Source organism: Rhinopithecus roxellana, chromosome 16 (assembly GCF_007565055.1).
Source record: "Rhinopithecus roxellana isolate Shanxi Qingling chromosome 16, ASM756505v1, whole genome shotgun sequence".
Classification (NCBI taxonomy): Eukaryota; Metazoa; Chordata; class Mammalia; order Primates; family Cercopithecidae; genus Rhinopithecus; species Rhinopithecus roxellana.
Window position 1 is genome coordinate 69,184,398 of NC_044564.1, and position 18,329 is coordinate 69,202,726.

An 18,329-nucleotide genomic window follows, 5' to 3' on the forward strand; every position below is an offset into this window, starting at 1 on the left:
ATTCCAGGAGGATTTGAATTAGTTTTCAGAGAACAGTCATTCAAGTAGTCAGTTTTTCTGATATATATGTATATGTTAGATATTTTATATACACACGTAACATTTTATTACACACACACACACTTGACCCACACTTGATTTTCAGTGAGATATTGTTTTAAGAAAAAGTATTTCTTTTGCTGAGGTATCATGTGCTTTTTAAAATATTTTTGTTTTGCTATAGGCTTTGTTACGTGTTGACAGGTTTGGAATTCATAAATTTCTTAAAACAAGCAAGATGATGTATGTAAAATGCTTAGCCAGAGGTAGGAACTAAATACTTTTTTGCTAAATGCTAGTTATTATCACCATTGAAAAAATATATTTAATTATAATTTGCTAAAAAAATTTAACTTATAATTTTTCTAATTATTATAGCTGTGAAACAATTTTCTATATATTAGCCAATATTCAGTCAGCCCCCACTGTAATAATAATGCCTGACAATATTTCTTGGATTGAATGCAACATGACTACATATTTAAGTTGTATAATTTAAAAAATACTTATTTGTATAATACCTAAAGGCCCTTCCCCCATGCCTTCTCTTCTATTTAATATATATCTTCTACAGAACTTTTCAATTAATATTAGCTCTGTGAATCGTCGTGAAAAATAAAGTTATATATTAACAATGACAATTTAAAAAGATTATTTCCACCTGGGGGCCTTTAGCCATGTAGTCAGTCCACTAATCATTTTTCAGCAGATTAATCATGGTATAGCACCATACCATTGTATTCCAAGACTGTAAACTAAAAGGGAGCAAAATATTTTTAATATTAGAGAAAAAATTTATTTATAAAATGTGAATAATTGTTAGGAAGGAAAGTTAACTTTTCAAAGATTCTGGGATTTTAAGGGTAATAGAATGAACTTCCACAGAGAGAGGATTGATTAACTTGAATTTGCTATGCATGTAAAGCAGCCCTTAAAAAGGTTAAAGATACGTAAGGATATATGGAGATCTGTGAGGATATACATGTATACTCATATATTTTATTATAATACATATAATAGTTATATATATATATTTTTGAGATTATTAAGTTTTTAAAATGCAAGTTAAAAGGGACAGTATGGCTGGGGACAAAAGAGTAGCTTTACAAGTGGAGTAATCTGACAAAACTCTACTTCAGCCAGGTGATCAAACTGAATATCAACAGTCATAAATCATGTTGAAAGCATATACCCTTGATATGATGTGATGAAAATGGCACTTTATGATCTTCCTTCTCAAAACTCATAACCCCAGTCTAATCATGAGAAAAACATCAGACAAATCCCAAAGGAGGGGCATCCTACAGAAAACTGTCAAGGTCATGAAAGACAAGAAAAGTCTGAGAAAGCAGCCAAAAGGAGCTCTAGGAGATATAGCAACTAAATGTAATGTGTCCTAGATGGGATCCTGAAACAGAAAAAGGACATTAGGAAAAAACCAAGGAAATGTGAATAGACTATGTCCTTCAGTTACTAATAATGTATGAATATTTGTTCAGTAATTGTAACAAATATACCATACTAATTTAATATGTTAATAATAGGAGGAACTGAGTGGGTGGGGGTAGGAGGTCAGGGAGAACTCTGCAAAGTATCCGCTCAGTTTTTCTGTACATAAAAAAACTGTTGTAAAAACTAAAGTCTATTAATTTTTAAAAAGTATGTTAAATGACAAAAATATAGTAGTTAACTTCTTTTTTTTTTTTCTTTTTGAGATGGAGTCTCACTCTGTTACCCAGGCTGGAGTGCAGTGGCGCGATCTCGGCTCACTGCAAGCTCCGCCTCCCGGGTTCACACCATTCTCCTGCCTCAGCCTCCCTAGTAACTGGGACTACAGGCGCCCACCACGGTGAGACGGGTTTTCACCGTATTAGCCAGGATGGTCTCGATCTCCTGACCTCGTGATCCGCTCGTCTCAGCCTCCCAGAGTGTTGGGATTACAGGCGTGAGCCACCGTGCCCGGTTGTTTCCTTTTTTTTTTTTTTTTAAAGTCTGGGAGATATATCACAAACTTACTAGTAGGAACTTTGAGGGATGAGATTGTGACGAGACTTTTATTTATATTTCCCCTACCTATACTGAAATTTTTGCATTGAACTTTCAGTCATTTTATTTGCAAAAAAATAAATGTTTCTGTTTTGAAAAGCACTTAGGCCGGGTGCAGTGGCTCATGCCTGTAATCCCAGCACTTTGGGAGGCCAAGGCGGGCGGATCACCTGAGGTCAGGAGTTCGAGACCAGACTAACCAACATGGTGAAACCCCTTCTCTACTAAAAATAGAAAATTATCCGGGCATGGTGGCAGATGCCTGTAATCCCAGCTACTCAGGAGGCTGAGGCAGGAGAATTGCTTGAATTCAGGAGGCAGAGGTTGCAGTGAGTCAAGATTGCACCATTGTACTCCAGCCTGGGCAACATGAGTGAAACTCCATCTCAAAAAAAAAAAAAAAAAAAAAAAGGCATTTAGTTACAGGTCCATTGTAAAATCTTTAAGGAAATTCAGGTAAGTACAAAGAAAATAATTCACGTTACAGTCCCTCTACTTAGAAATCACACTGTAACATTTCAGGGTTGTTTTTTCACCTTATGCGCGTTTGGTGATATCTATCTCTATATAGTGTAATATACCCTTTTGTACCTTACTTTTCTCAATTTATCATAGATATCTTTCCATATTAGCTTTCAGCGTAATTAGAAGTAAATTAAAGGTTTGGTACATTTTTATGGGCTTTGATACGTCTTTCAAACTTTCTCTAGAAAATTGACAGCAGATTATACTTCCACTACCATGTTCTTAAAGTAACCCATAAACTGGGTCCAACCAGCATTTGAAAATATGCGCAATCTCCTTAGAAATCCTAATTCTTTGCTTTTCTTGAAAAATCAGTATATCTAGCAACAGTGGGGCACATTTTTCCCTGAAAACAATTAGCTGGAGTTGAGCAGCAACTGCCCTAAATTCCCTCCTTACTACTCAGCAGTGAGGCTGAGTGTTGACACTTCATTTCGCTCATATTTAATACTTAAAAAAAATTGTTTTTTTAGGAGAAATGTAAAACACTTCTTGTAAACATATCTCTAACAAAAGTGATAAAAGGCAAGAGAGAGAAAACCACACTTAAAGAAAACGGGAACATGAATAAGTTACTTTGTGGAGGGAAAGGACATATTTACATGGTTAGTATGTATGCAAAATGCCTCTGTTGCATAAATTTTAAAGCTATTATTTTAAAACACACCAGACACATATTTATTTATCTGCATTACCTTCCTGGCTTCTATTCACTACTTTAAGAGTATTTTAATTTTGAAGTTCTCTGATTGTTTATTGAGGAATTTTGAAGGAATGCTGCCTAAATATCCTTTATTGTTATCAAAAATATTAATATCATTACTATAATATCAGTAGAAATATTATTAGAAATGAACCCATTATTATTATAGTGACCGTATCCACTGTTGGAACATTGTTAATGTCTTCTTGAATATTTGAGTTATTCATCGTAGCTTCTTGACTGAATATTAATATTTTAATATTCCTAGCTATAGCATTATAATCCACTGATGACTTAGGAAGTTCATTTATTGAAGAACACAGGTTTGTTTATTGGATATACCAATAAACTAAAATTATGATTTTTTTGTTTTATTCCAAGTTTTTGTTTGACCTTAAACAAATTATTAAAATTTATTTTGTATATGATAGGGTGTTAATATATCATTTATAATTTTATTAAAGGAAACCTAGACAAGAGCAGGTAGTCTTTGAAAGTGTTTAGCTTGGCAGCCCAGTCAAAGAAAATATTTCTAAACATCAGAAGTTTGATTATAAAACAGGAGAAAAAATAAAAAATAAAAGTTGTACAACGATTAAAATGGGGATAAAAGAATAGGGCAAAATCATTTAGACTTACTGGAAGAGAAATGCTTAAAATAGGTTAATTTGATGTTCAAAGCAAGATAACGAAGTAAGTAATATATTGTAAGTATGGTAACAGTACAATGTAAATAATACTTTGAGGAAGAGAGTCATATGATAGAATAAAGGTTGGAAACAAATGAGGTGATTTAAATATGAGAAAAGTGTAATAGTATAAATCAAATATGGCCCCTGTCATAAAAATTGCAGGTTAGAATTAGGAAAATTTTGCCTATCCTCTCAAAAAAGAAAAAGGCAGGCACAATTGGAAAAGGATGATGTTTCCCATTGTTGGTTCAAAACAGTTAACTGTATATATTTTTCTCACAGTACTTAGGAATATCATTTAGGAAGGATGGGGCCCTTCATCAGTTCAAGTTCTAATATTTTCAGGGTTACTAGATCCTTATTACTAATGTTAGAATTATAAGTTTTGACATTTGTTTGCCTATAAGTCAACAAAAACTGTTTTCATGTGATTCTGTGTTTCTGTTTTTGTAAATGTAGTCGTTAATTTGAAATAGCATATTTGCATGGATTTTAATGGCCTCAAATACATTCAGTGGAGATGGTAGTCGAATTTTGCAGAATTCTGGTTTTTATGAACAGGTTTCCTACAAGATTAGTTTTCCTGTGACGTCTGTTGTTAAAATGTGGAGCTTACCATTAGCAGTTTATCTGAAACATGAATAAATTTCAAAGGAGAATGCTGTAAACTATGTTGACTTATCAGGGTTTTTTGAGGAGCTGTTATTAAATTAGGATACAGTAAAAGCTAATTGTACTTATAATGCTGTTGGTTTCCTTTTCCCAGGTTTATATTCTATGGTATTGTGTGACTCTTGATGATCTGATGGTGGATTGAATATTTTGTGAGGGAATACATATGTGTATAATCAGAAATTTGAAATGACTCATTTATAGAAGAGTGGTGTGTATCATGCAGCCATGTTTTAAATTTTCTCTCTTGAAATCTGTATGACAGCATTATTTATGAAAACACTTGTATGTAGACTCTTGGTTATTTTACTGAAAAATTCTATTCTACGGAATGAAAAGGTTCAGCTCTTGCTAGTTTATTGTTAAAATGAAATTTCCTTCTCTGAGTATTTATAATTTCTATAATACAGTGTTACATATAACTATTTGCTATATTTATAAATAATGTAAGATGCAAACATACATATATATTTACAAGTATACTTTTTAAAATAGGTACCTCATCGCCCATCCTTATCAAGCTTAGAAACATTAATGGTTTCACAGAAGTCTGAAATTGAGTATTTACAGGAGAAACTAAAGATAGCAAATGAAAAACTATCAGAAAACATATCTCCCAGCAAGGTTTTCTCAGAAAAGAGCATCATGACAAGTGCTGAGGGAAAACATAAGGTAGGGACGTTTTGTCATTTTGTGAACTTGCCAGGATGAGGCTGGAAAGACAGGAGATGAAGTTAAAAAACAAATGGTAGCATTTAGTTCTCTGCTTATATTTCAGGAAGGTTTTAAAAAATATCATGTACCAAACTATTGATAAAATAACTTTTAGAAATAAGGAGTTTTCCCTTTTAAAAGACTGAATTATATTCCCAAACTAGTTAATTAAACATATTAATAGTACTATATCAATTTTGTCAGTAAATTAACATTCTTATATTAAAACTTTGGTAAGTATTCCTCATCTCTCTATTAATCTATAGGATTAAAAATTTATTTTTAAATGGTATTTACTCACTTTTCTAATTTGAATTAAAATAAAAATATATCTAATATGTCTTTCAATCACATTTGATGTTTAAAATACTGTCTGTTTGGAAAATAAAATAGTAAATGAATTTTATCACTAACTTCTGCACTTGTTATATATTTTTATAGATTTGAAGGGATAGCAGTAAGAGAAAAATAAGCAAATTTTACATAGCATGTTTCTCATTTATTAATGTCTCAATTTTTTTAGTATTCATTGCATATTTGTGTTATGCTGTAAAAGATTCTACAGAATGTTGACTAATATAAAAATTCTAAAATATCATGTAGTATATATGTTATTTCTAGAGAAATTGAAATAACATTTTCCTCAAAGTAAGAGTTCTAGCATATTTTTCACACACTTGTTACTTCAGCAATAGAGGAATAATATTTTTTATGATAGGAAGCCATGTTGTTAAGATATTATTGTTTTTGTTTCTTTCCATTTTTTCTTATGAGTGGGACAAACTATCTTAATAAAGGAAGTATTTAAAATTTGAACCATGTTTCTGTGGTACTGTTATTCACGCTCTCTAAAATTATTAGTAATTTTCAGAAAATGAGATTTATTAAAACAACTGCATTATACATTTCTTGCCATTTTGAAGTAGTTTCACAAGCACTGAGCTTTATTTAAATGAAAGAAAACATTCATAACATTGAAATACAGCATTACCGGGCCTAATTTAGTTGGTTGTTCGACTGCTGAAATTTAAAAATGTACTACTTTGACTTTTGTCTGCTTTTAATGAAAGTCATGAAAAAGAGAGGGGTATTTTGACCAAAATTTTCTTTCTTTTTGTAAGGCCATGCAGTATGGATGAACACTGTGTTGCCCAGCTTAATAGTTGCTTTCACAAATTCTTTCTCCAGATTGGTATATGAAGCTGTACATAATATAAACATATTTTTGTCTCTAGTTAGCCACATTATAGTTAATGACCATATGGTCATTATGGTATAAGATCTACTGTCTGTTGTATTTATATTCCTCAAGCATATTGTTCCTTCAACTTCACAGTGTGTTAAACTATTTCAAAGGGAAAAAAATCCTTTCCCTCTTGTTTCTGGTTGTCCTATCAAGTGTAACCTTGGACCCTTATAGAGCAATTAGACCAGCCTCTATCCCCTCCTTTGTAATGAGGTTTCTTGCATTTCTGAGTCTATAACCCTTTAGTCTTCCCTAATGGGACATCATTATTCTGAAAGAAACAATGTAAATGTAAATGAATATTCTCATTAACGAGTCACAGAGAAACCTTTAGCGGTAGCACTGTGGTAATTCCGCTTGTTATTTCTCTGGTATTCCATGCAGGATTTTTTTTTTTTTTTTATAATTCATTATTAGTATTCAAAATTACTTGTTCTTTAATTTTGCATGTCTTTCATAATCCAGTGTTCCAACTAGTTCAACTATGTCCTTGTTTTATTCTCGAGGAACCACCTGTGAAACGTTCAAGGTCTTTGTCCCCAAAGAGCTCTTTCACAGACTCAGAAGAGCTACGGAAGCTAAGAAAAGCTGAAAGAAAGATTGAAAACTTAGAGAAGGCGCTACAACTAAAGGTGAACATTAAATCATTTCTTTAGTAGTAACCTTGCAAAGATAAAAATATACCAAAGTAAACATACAGTTCACAGATTACTAGTTGTCATTTTTCTTTCTCCTGAATTTAATTGCCTGTATAAGTGTATAATCAGTTCATCTTGTTATTAAGATTTCTGAGGATTATAAAACAATATAAAATATTTGCTACTTGAAAAGTAAATATTTATTTACCACTTTCAAGTTATTTGGTAATAGTTTGTCTTAAAATTGGGAATAAATTTCTTACACTTTATCAAAGGCAAAAAATAGAATTGTAGCAAACGAAAAGAGAATTTCTTGTTCTTTATATATGATAAACATATGAAAATAAAAGTCAGTTTAAAAGCATATTAACCTAGCTCAGATCACTTACAATTATCCTTTATAGAAAAATTACATTTAGTCAACATGAAATATATATATATTTTTTCATTTCAACTGAATTTGTCTCAGAACATGTAACATTTGAATGAGTGCTCTACCCATGTTTAAGAAACATATATGTTATCGACCTGTCTTTGAGAGCTTATATTAATACTTCCTAATTCATACTTCATGAAATCTCTTTTTCAGTATGCAAGTTGTTCATACATATTGAACCCATTTTGTGTGACTACATTGAGGATTTTTTTCTCTTTCATTCTTCACTCACAATTACCTGAAGCTGTGCCCTATTTGAAGTTTAATCATATAATTCTCAAATAGTTTCATGACATTCTGTAAATCCAGTGCTTTACACATGATTAGAATGCAGTACATGTAAAGCTCAAATTCTTTGTCATATAATATAGATTACTCTTAAGGAGAAAAATGTTCGGTTTAGATTATGTGTGTTCTAAAACAAAATAGGGTTTATGGGTATACTTAACAATAAGCTATAAATAATAATTTTAGTTTGCCTTTCCATTAAAGTTTTAATTTATGTTTATTCATTGAGAGTTAAATTGTTCTAAAATATGAAAATTATATTCTGTTTCTACCAAAAATAAAATGTCCAGATGACCTCAGCTAGCATTTAACCTACTTGAAATTTACAAGGAACTTAGATAAACACCTAAGTTATTCTCTTATTCATTTGTTTCCTCAATAGCAATTACTGAGCATTGCAATTAGCTAAGGATCATGCTAGTCATTTATCTAACAGGAGACTGTTAGATGAATTACTATCCTTCAAGACCCTTTCTCTAGTTAAGAAGATAAGTAAGTAGTTAGACTCTTGTGTTACTTGTAAATGTGTGGTTAAGCACAGGATATTTATGGGCATTTTTGAGGAGCCAGTCTATCACCTTCCTAGTTTTGCATAATTTTTTTTCCTGCTTTTTTCCTTGAGACAGAGTCTTACTCTGTCGCCTAGGCTAGAGTGCAGTGGCATGATCTCGGCTCACTGCAGCCTCTGCCTCCCAGATTCAAGTGATTCTTCTGCCTCAGCCGCCCTAGTAGCTGGGATTACAGGTGTGCGCCACCACTCCCAGCTAATTTTTGTGTTTTTAGCAGAGACAGAATTTCACCATGTTGGCCAGGCTGGTCTCAAACTCCTGACCTCCTGCTTCAGCCTCCCAAAGTGCTGGGATTACAGGCATGAGCTACTGCTCCTGGCCCTTTTGCATAATTCTTGAAATTTGTTTCGTGGGTTCGTCAGAGAAACAGAACCAGTAGGATACACATGCACACACGCACACAGAACAATTATTTACTATATTTGTATGATTCCTTATAGTAAATTACATTTATATGAGATTTCCTATAAGGAATTGGCTTACGTGATTATGGAGGCTCAGAAGTATAAGATCTGCAGTTGCTCAGGGAATGCTACGCAGCCATAAGAAAGAATGAAATCGTGTCCTTTGCAGCAACATGAGTGCAGCTGGAGGCCAGTGTCCTCTGTGAGCTAATGTAGAAACAGAAAACTAAATATCACATGTTCTCATTTATAAGTAGGGGCTAAACCCTGAGTACACATGGACATAAAGATGGGAACACTAGACAATAAGGAACTGAAAAAGGAGGGGAGCAAGGGCTATAAACCTTCTTATTGGGTACTGTGTTCACCATCTGGGTGATGGGATCAATAGAAGCCCAAACCTCAGCATCCTGCAATACACCCTTGTAACAAACCTGCACATGTGCTCCCTGAATCTAAAATTAAAAAAAAAAAAAAAAAAAGAAAGAAAAAGATTTTCAGTAGGTAAGCTAGAGAGCCAGGAGAGCTGATGGTATAGTTCCAGTTTGAGCCCGAAGACTATAGAACCAGGAAGGCTGATGGTGTAAGTTCAAGTTCAAGTCAGAAGGCAAGAGAAGACTGATGTCCCAGCTCGAAGGCAGGCAGAGAGAAAGAAATCATTCTCACTCAGCTTTTATTCTATTCAGGCTTTCAACAGATTAAATGACATCCATCCATATTGGGGTGGGCACTCTACTTTATTCAGTCTACTGATTAAAATATTAATCTCATCCAGAAACGTCCTCATGGACACACCTAGAAATATAGTTAACCAAATATTTGGGCAGTGAAGTTGACACATAAAATTAACCATCACATGTGCCATGCAATAGTAGCAGATCTCTATCTGTTTACCTCAAGAAATCTGTAAGACTTTGACGGTTCGTTATTTTTGCCAGGAAGTAGAACATTTCAAAGATATTTTTAAATCTGTTATCTTCCCTTCCACTTCCTAAATTCCTTGTTTCAGAAAATGTCCCAGAAGGATTATACTAATTTATTTCCTCATTCCTTTTTCATGACAACAGCTTTCTGGGATGTTGCCCCAAGTTTATTTTCAGAGTAAAGTTCTTTTTTCCCAAAAATTTCTTTTCTTATTGATAGTTTTTTAAATGTTCATATTTTAAGTCAGTTGATGATAATCATGAATTTCAAATGTATGTCTTTTAACAGATTTGCAAGATGAGGAAAAAAAATGGGAGCAAATATTTTTCTCTACATCATTTAGTAGGAAAGGATTATTTATTTTAAAGGAGCAAGGTAGTTGAATGAAAAAGGTGCTATAATCAAGAACATTTAGCAAAAAAGTAGGTAAACAGAAACTATAGAGTAAAGCAATTCCAAAGAGAGTAATGGAGCCCAGAGTAATTGACTTTAGTCTGGTAAAGCTAAATATCCCATTTAATGAAGATTGAAGACTTCATTCCATACTCTCCTTTTTTATGCTATGATTATACTTATTGGCATTACTAAAGTATATATGAGTATAAAGTAGTAGTTAATAATGTGTCTATATTAGTTTCCGAGGGCTGCTATAACAGAGTTCCATAAACCAGATGGCTTAGAACAACAGATATTTATTGTCTCAAAGTGATGGAGACTAGAAAAGTACAAAATGAAGTTGTCAGCAGAGTTGAGTCCTGAGGGCTGTGAGGGAGAATCTGTTCCATTGCTCTTTTAGTTTCTGGAAGCCTCACGTATTCCTTGGTTTATAGACGGCATTGTCCTTGTGTTTTCACATTTTCTTCCCTCTACACATCTGCCTTCCCTTATCTGTATTTCTGCTTTTTGTAAGGATATCATTGCTGTTGGATTAGGGCCCATCCTAATGACCTCATTTTAACATGATTACCTCTGCAAAGATCCTATCCACAAATAAAATCACTTTGTGAGGTACTGGGGATTAGGACTTCAGCATACTTTTAGATGGGAGTGGTAGGGTACAATTTAATCCATAAAATGTATCTTATGGTTTTTAAGATACATTTATTGATTCAGTGCTCCTTTTGTAGACCATTACTTACTAATGCATGTTGAATTTTTGTCACGGCCTTTGGTGTTATATGGAACACTGCTCTGGCAGAAGCTAACGGGAGCATGGTAGATTAAAATGATCCATGCTCAAGTGATTATTGTAAACAGTTTTGTGAACCTTTAACATATGAATATGTGTTGTGAATCTACAGAAAAGTATAGGTACATCTTTTCCCTAATTTGCTTGGTTGTATTATACCTATTAATATTAACCAAAAGACTGTTGTTCCATGAAAAATATTGTGGGAAATGCTGAACTAAAGACAAAAGACATGCTCTATGGCACAGTAGGTAGCTTTAAGGTCCCAAGTTGATTACCAAGGTGGATCGAACGGTAAGAGGGACAAGTAAGTTTCAGGAGTAACCCATGGAACACATGCATATACACTTTGATATATTGAAATGATGCTGTTTGTTATATCAACAGTAAGTTATGCACATTAAGTGATTCTTATCCTTGTTATGAATTTGGTATAAATATTAGCACAGTATCTTGCTCAGCTTACATTTATGGCTAGTGTTTTGTATTTTCAAGGTAGTCACCTACCGTGACCAATGTGACAAGAAACAGCCAGTAGAAATGGAAGAAATGGAAGCTATGTTTATAAAAATCCTATCCATGATCCTGACTTGATGAATGTAGTGATCTATCAGCTTGCAAAGTATAATATGGAAACCAGTGTGTCAGAGCTTTATGAAATCCATAATAATCTTGACTAATGTGGTGAATTCCTGCTTCATTGATTTTCATGCATTTGGCAACTTGATTCTATTAACACTTTTCAGTGTCATTTAATAATATTAGTATGTCTTTTGAATACAGCCTATGTCTTTTATTTTTCAGTGGTCAGGTACACATCAACTTTATACGTTCTGCTGAAACGAAACATCTGTATTGAAATCCTTGGTATTTTATAAAAGGTTTTTGGCTTTTTTTTTTTTTTTTAACTTCTTTCAAACCTTGTTCTTATTCCCTGAAGATTGAACCACTGTTTTAAAAACAGTGTTCATGCTTTTGGTCCGCCTTATTCTCATCAAGGAACCTTTGTTCAAACCAGAAGATTAGATAAAAAATTATTGGCCGGGTGCAGTGGCTCACGCCTGTAATCCCAGCACTTTGGGAGGCTGAACCAAGTGGATCACAAGTTCAAGAGATCGAGACTGTCCTGGCTAACATGGTGAAACCCCGTCTCTACTAAAAATACAAAAATTAGCTGGGTGTCGTGGCGCGTGCCTGTAATCCTAGCTGCTCAGGGGGCTGAGGCAGGAGAATTGCTAGAACCTAGAAGGTAGAGGTAGCAGTGAGCCGAGATTGTGCCACTGCACTCCAGCCTGGTGACAGAGTGAGACTCCATCTCAAAAATTATTTATGTTTTTATCAATTCAGAATTAGAATTGCAATTATCTTTTAGGAAAAGGTCAGTTGATACAATTTTTCCTGTTTTCTATTTCCTTATATTTCATTAATTCATACTTGTTTGTACACAGAAAGAACCTTGCCAGGCACGATGGCTCAGGCCTGTAATTGTAGCACTTTGGGAGGCCGAGGTGGGTGCATAACTTGAGGCCAGGAGTTCAAGACCAGCCTGGTCAACATGGCAAAACCCTGTCTCTACTAAAGATACACAGAAAAATGAGCTGGGTGTGGTGGTGCACAACTGTAATCCCAGCTAGTCAGGAGGCTGAGGGTTGAGAATCACTTGAACGGAGGAGGCAGAGGTTGCAGTAAACTGCGATCCCGCCACTACATTCCAACAAGTCTCTGTCTCAAAAAATAAGAAAATAAAAAATAAAAAGAAGTTAGACTGTATGAATATCTTCTTTTGAGAAATGTCTGTTCATATCCTTTCCCCACTTTTTGATGGGGTTGTTTGTTTTTTTCTCGTATATTTGTTTGAGTTCTTTGTAGATTCTGGATATTAGCCCTTTGTCAGATGAGTAGGTTGCAAAAATGTTCTCCCATTCTGTAGGTTGCCTGTTCACTCTGATGGTAGTTTCTTTTGCTGTGCAAAAGCTCTTTAGTTTAATGAGATCCCATTTGTCAATTTTTGCTTTTGCTGCCGTTGCTTTTGGTGTTTTAGACATGAAGTCCTTGCCCATGCCTATGTCCTGAATGGTACTACCTAGATTTTCTTCTAGGGTTTTTATGGTATTAGGTCTAACCACATGAAAAAATGCTCATCATCACTCGCCATCAGAGAAATGCAAATCAAAACCACAATGAGATACCATCTCACACCAGTTAGAATGGCAATCATTAAGAAGTCAGGAAACAACAGGTGTTGGAGAGGATGTGGAGAAATAGGAACACTTTTACACTGTTGGTGGGATTGTAAACTAGTTCAACCATTATGGAAAACAGTATGGCAATTCCTCAAGGATCTAGAACTAGATGTACCATATGACCCAGCCATCCCACTACTGAGTATATACCCAAAGGATTATAAATTATTCTACTACAAAGACACATGTACACGTATGTTTATTGCGGCACTATTCACAATAGCAAAGACTTGGAATCAACCCAAATGTCCATCTGTGACAGACTGGATTAAGAAAATGTGGCACATATACACCATGGAATACTATGCAGCCATAAAAAAGGATGAGTTTGCGTCCTTTGTAGGGACATGGATGCAGCTGGAAACCATCATTCTTAGCAAACTATCACAAGAACAGAGAACCAAACACCGCATGTTCTCACTCATAGGTGGGAACTGAACAATGAGATCACTTGGACTCGGGAAGGGGAACATCACGCACTGGGGCCTATCATGGGGAGGGGGGAGGGGGGAGGAGGGAGGGATTGCATTGGGGAGTTATACATGATATAAATGATGAATTGATGGGTGCTGACGAGTTGATGGGTGCAGCACACCAACATGGCATAAGTATACATATGTAACAAACCTGCACGTTATGCACATGTGCCCTAGAACTTAAAGTATAAAAAAAAAAAAAAAAAAAAAGTTAGAGCCTCTAGTTTAGCTAGTTTAATTACAAAATCCAAAGGAAGTACTTTGGATGTAAATGTTTTATTGAATGATTTAATGAATTAATTTCATTGAGCACCTGCCTGTGGAATATTTTTGTGTGTATCCTATAGGAAAATATATTAATTTGTGATATAAAATACATTTTTCAGGCCATACACTTGACTTTTTATAAGATCTTTGGTGGTAACAGTTCCCAAATAAAGTACTACTATTTGCCTTTGCCTACTATATGTCAAAATTTGGATTATGATCCAAACTACAGTTAACCTGTGTTTGTTAGAAGGTTATAAAGAAAATATTTGGATATTTTGAAAAATATTTATTTTAAGATATCCAACTTTTGATGGATGACTTCAGCTGGCATGTATTCTGGCAGTATTAAAATGAAGAAATGTTTTTCTTTGAGCTATATATATCTTATATTTACATTTTTACAAAATTTTACTGTCTATTGCTGAAGTGAGATAAAGAAACAATAGTCCCTAGGACTAATTTAATGCCTGATTTACACTTTGACAGCAGCATCCCCAAAACATGAATCTTTGGATGAAACTGCATTTTAAAAGATTTTTTCTTATGAATTGTGTCTATCAAATGATTTACAAATTATATCTAGTTGAGTTTTATTTTTAATAGTTTAGATTTTGATAATTTTATAAGAATTATGTAAATACTCTGCTGTTAGATATAGTAAATTAAGAAGCAAGTACAATTAAAGCAGAAGGCTCATCTATAAAACCTTTTTTTAAAAAAAATTATACTTTTAAGTTCTGGGATACACGTGCAGAACGTGCAGGTTTGTTACATAGGTATACACGTGCCATGGTGGTTTGCTGCACCAATCAACCTGTCACCTACATTAGGTCTTTCTCTAAATGCTATCCCTTCCCTAGCCCCCCACCCCCAACAGGGCCTTGTGTGTGATGTTCCCCTTCCTGTGTCCATGTGTTCTCATTGTTCAACTCCAACTTATGAGTGAGAACGTGTGGTGTTTGGTTTTCTGTTCCTGTGTTAGTTTGCTGAGAATGATGGTGTCCAGCTTCATCCATGTCCCTGCAAAGGACATGAACTCATCCTTATTTATGGCTGCATAGTATTCCATGTTGTATATGTACCACATTTTCTTTATCCAGTCTATCATTGATGGGCATTTGGGTAGGTTCCAAGCCTTTGCTATTGTGAACAGTGCTGCAATAAATATACGTGTGCTTGTGTCTCTATAGTAGAATGATATATAATCCTTTGGGTATATATCCAGTAATGGGACTGCTGAGTCAACTGGTATTTATGATTCTAGATCCTTGAGGAATCTCCACACTGTCTTCCACAATGGTTGAACAAATTTACACTCCCACCAACAGTGTAAAAGCATTTCTGTTTCTCCACATCCTCTCCAGCATCTGTTGTTTCCTGGTTTTTTAATGATCACCATTCTAACTGGTGTGAGATGCTATCTCATTGTGGTTTTGATTTGCATAATGACCAGTGATGATGAGCTTTTTTTCGTATGTTTGTTGGCTACGTAAACATCTTTTGCAGAGTGTCTTTTCATATCTTTCGCCCACTTTTCGATGGGGTTGTTTGTTTTTTTATTGTAAATTTGTTTAAGTTACTTGTGGATTCTGGATATTAGCCCTTTGTCAGATGGATAGATTGCAAAACTTTTCCCATTCTGTAGGTTGCCTGTTCACTCTGATGATACTTTATTGTACTGTGCAAAAGCTCTGTAGTTTTATTAGATACCATTTGTCAATTCTGGCTTTTGTTGCCATTGCTTTTGGTGTTTTAGTCATGAAGTCTTTGTCCATGCTTCTATGTCCTGAATGGTATTGCATAGGATAAAACTATTTTTTCTATAATTAATACTTAGTGGAAAGAGCCACTTATTGAAATTACTATAGGAAAATCAAAATTATTTGGTAATTTTGAACACTTTACACTAGAGCTTTGGGAATCAGAAGGGGCAGCATTCACTGCTTTTATTAATTAAAGTGCCTAGTACAGAGTCTGGCACATCGTGTATGATATATGGAGCTCAGATTTTTATTGAGTCTTAGTCTTTGGTTTAATGGTGTAATATAGTTAGTTTCTATGGACAATTAGGGAAAACACATGAATTCAATGACTAATGGTAGTTGAGGCAATATTGAAAAATCCTTAAAATAGTGTCAATACGTATAAGAATCTCAGTTTGTTCTATGAATTTAACAGAGGATCATTTTGAAAGTAATTGAGAAAATTTGTACGTCCCTTTCTATTTATTTTCACATCTTGGTCAATCTTTGAGGTTCTATTTACTCAGTTTCTGATGACTCTAACAAAGAACTTTAATCATTCCCCAGATACTGAGTTTATATATAATAATTTTTAAGAAAGTCATTGTAAAATAAGAGTTTGAGGGAAGAACTTTGATTCAATGAATAATAATTATAGAAAGCTCTCATAGAAGTCTTTAACATAAGATAGACATTTTAGTTTAAGTTTGTTTTGAAATTATGTTTTGACATGAATCTCTTCCAATATGGTCTGTTAATTTCTCCTCTCCTCTCCTCTCCTCTCCTCTCCTCTCCTCTCCTCTCCTCTCCTCTCTTCTCTTCTCCTTTTTTGAGACAGAGGCTCTCTCTGTCGCCCAAGCTGGAGTGCAGTGGTGCCATCTTTGCTCACTGCAACCTCTGCCTCCTGGGGCTCAAGTGATTCTCCTGCATCATCCTCCTGAGTAGCTGAGATTACAGGCATCTGCTATCACTCCTGGCTAATTTATTTTATTTTATTTTATTAAGATGGGGTTTCACTATATTGGCCAGTCTGGTCTCAAACTCCTGACCTCAAGTGATCTGCCTGCCTTGGCTTCCCAAAGTGCTGGGATTATAGGCATGAGCCAATGCGCCCAGCGTATTAATTTCTTGTAATTAAATTATTTTATTAATAAGTTTATAATATATCTTGCTGAAACCACTATTTTTTTCCTAGTTTTTAAGGAATCTCAATAAACATAATTGACTCATGTTCATATATGAGAAGGTATCAACATTATTAATTTTTAATCTCCTATTTTGCTAACTTAAATTATTTACTTCACATACTTAACATTAGAAAGCTTTTTGTTCAAAGAAGTTAAGTAGTATTTGGATAGTTTACCAAATTAATATGAAAAATTCATGTTCAAGACTAGATTATTTTCTGTGTCTTAGAAGAAGAGATATAAATAGCTTCTATTTTGAAGATGGGTAACCTGAGATAACTGAATTTCAGTAACTAGATCAAAGTAAAATTTAGTTAACTTTGAGCAGCTAGATTTGAACTCTTACCAACACAACATCCTACATATAATGGGCTCTTCATATATGGTTCTTAAATTGAAAGGAACGAAATTGGACTCAATAACCTGAATTTTTTACTTTTACTTCATGTATTAAACTATCCTACTTTAGCGAATTTGCATTATGTGTTATTTGTATATCTTCTAAAACTACTTAAGAAACATTTATTTTGAATGCCTTTGTCAACGGAATCCCTTCTGCTTTTTCATCAAGCACTTTCATTTCTGTATGGCATATAGAACACTTCTTGTTACAAACAAAACTCAAATACTTCTTAATAACTACTTAGGAGAACTATCCTAGTAGAAACAGTGGAAGTAGAATGACAGACTACCCATACTGCTGAGACAGCTAGAATTGCAGTAAAATAATGCAGACTCTAAAAAGTACTATCTCACTGTTTAGATGAGAGGTCAAGAAAACAGTTACTTGGTTTCTAAAAGATAAGGGCATCACTGTTAACATGTGGGGAAAAGAGACTGAAAGAAGCTAACTTTTGCGTTGTGTCCTTAATAGGGCTGGGGCCCCACCAACTAGGTTAACTTAGTTCATCAAAATTCAAACCTCTCTTTTCTTTTCCGTATTTTTCAGGAAAAATCTTGAATTAATTTAAGTGGTGTTCTTAACATAATGCCACTAACAGGAGCAAGCTCCAAGAATGGAATTCAGGTCTTTCTGATTACCATATGCCTACTCATCTCACCTCACTATAATATTAGAGAGTATCTGTTACTTCCACCAAATAAGTATACAAGTTCATTCATGCAGAAATATGAATAAGAGTTATTAAAATATTTGAAATTGTCATGAGGGAAGAAACTGAAGAAGTTACTTATTTCACTTTGAGAAACACAGTTTATAATCATGTGCATATATCTTCTGAGTACTAAGAATTTGGTCTTTATAAATTCACTTTATGTTTATCTAAAAATGAAAATTGAGCTCATGTGCTATATACATTTAGAAGT

General features: G+C 34.1%; 1 protein-coding gene across 2 annotated transcripts in view; it reads left to right on the forward strand.

The window, feature by feature from the left end:
- Window positions 1-18,329, forward strand: part of CNTLN (centlein) — a 391,924-nt gene that overhangs the window by 204,156 nt on the left and 169,439 nt on the right. For both annotated transcript variants that reach the window (XM_030920397.1, XM_030920398.1), the window contains exons 9-10: window positions 5,173-5,349; window positions 7,144-7,269. In XM_030920397.1, the coding sequence (XP_030776257.1) occupies window positions 5,173-5,349; window positions 7,144-7,269 (303 nt within the window). The remainder of the gene's footprint in view (window positions 1-5,172; window positions 5,350-7,143; window positions 7,270-18,329) is intronic.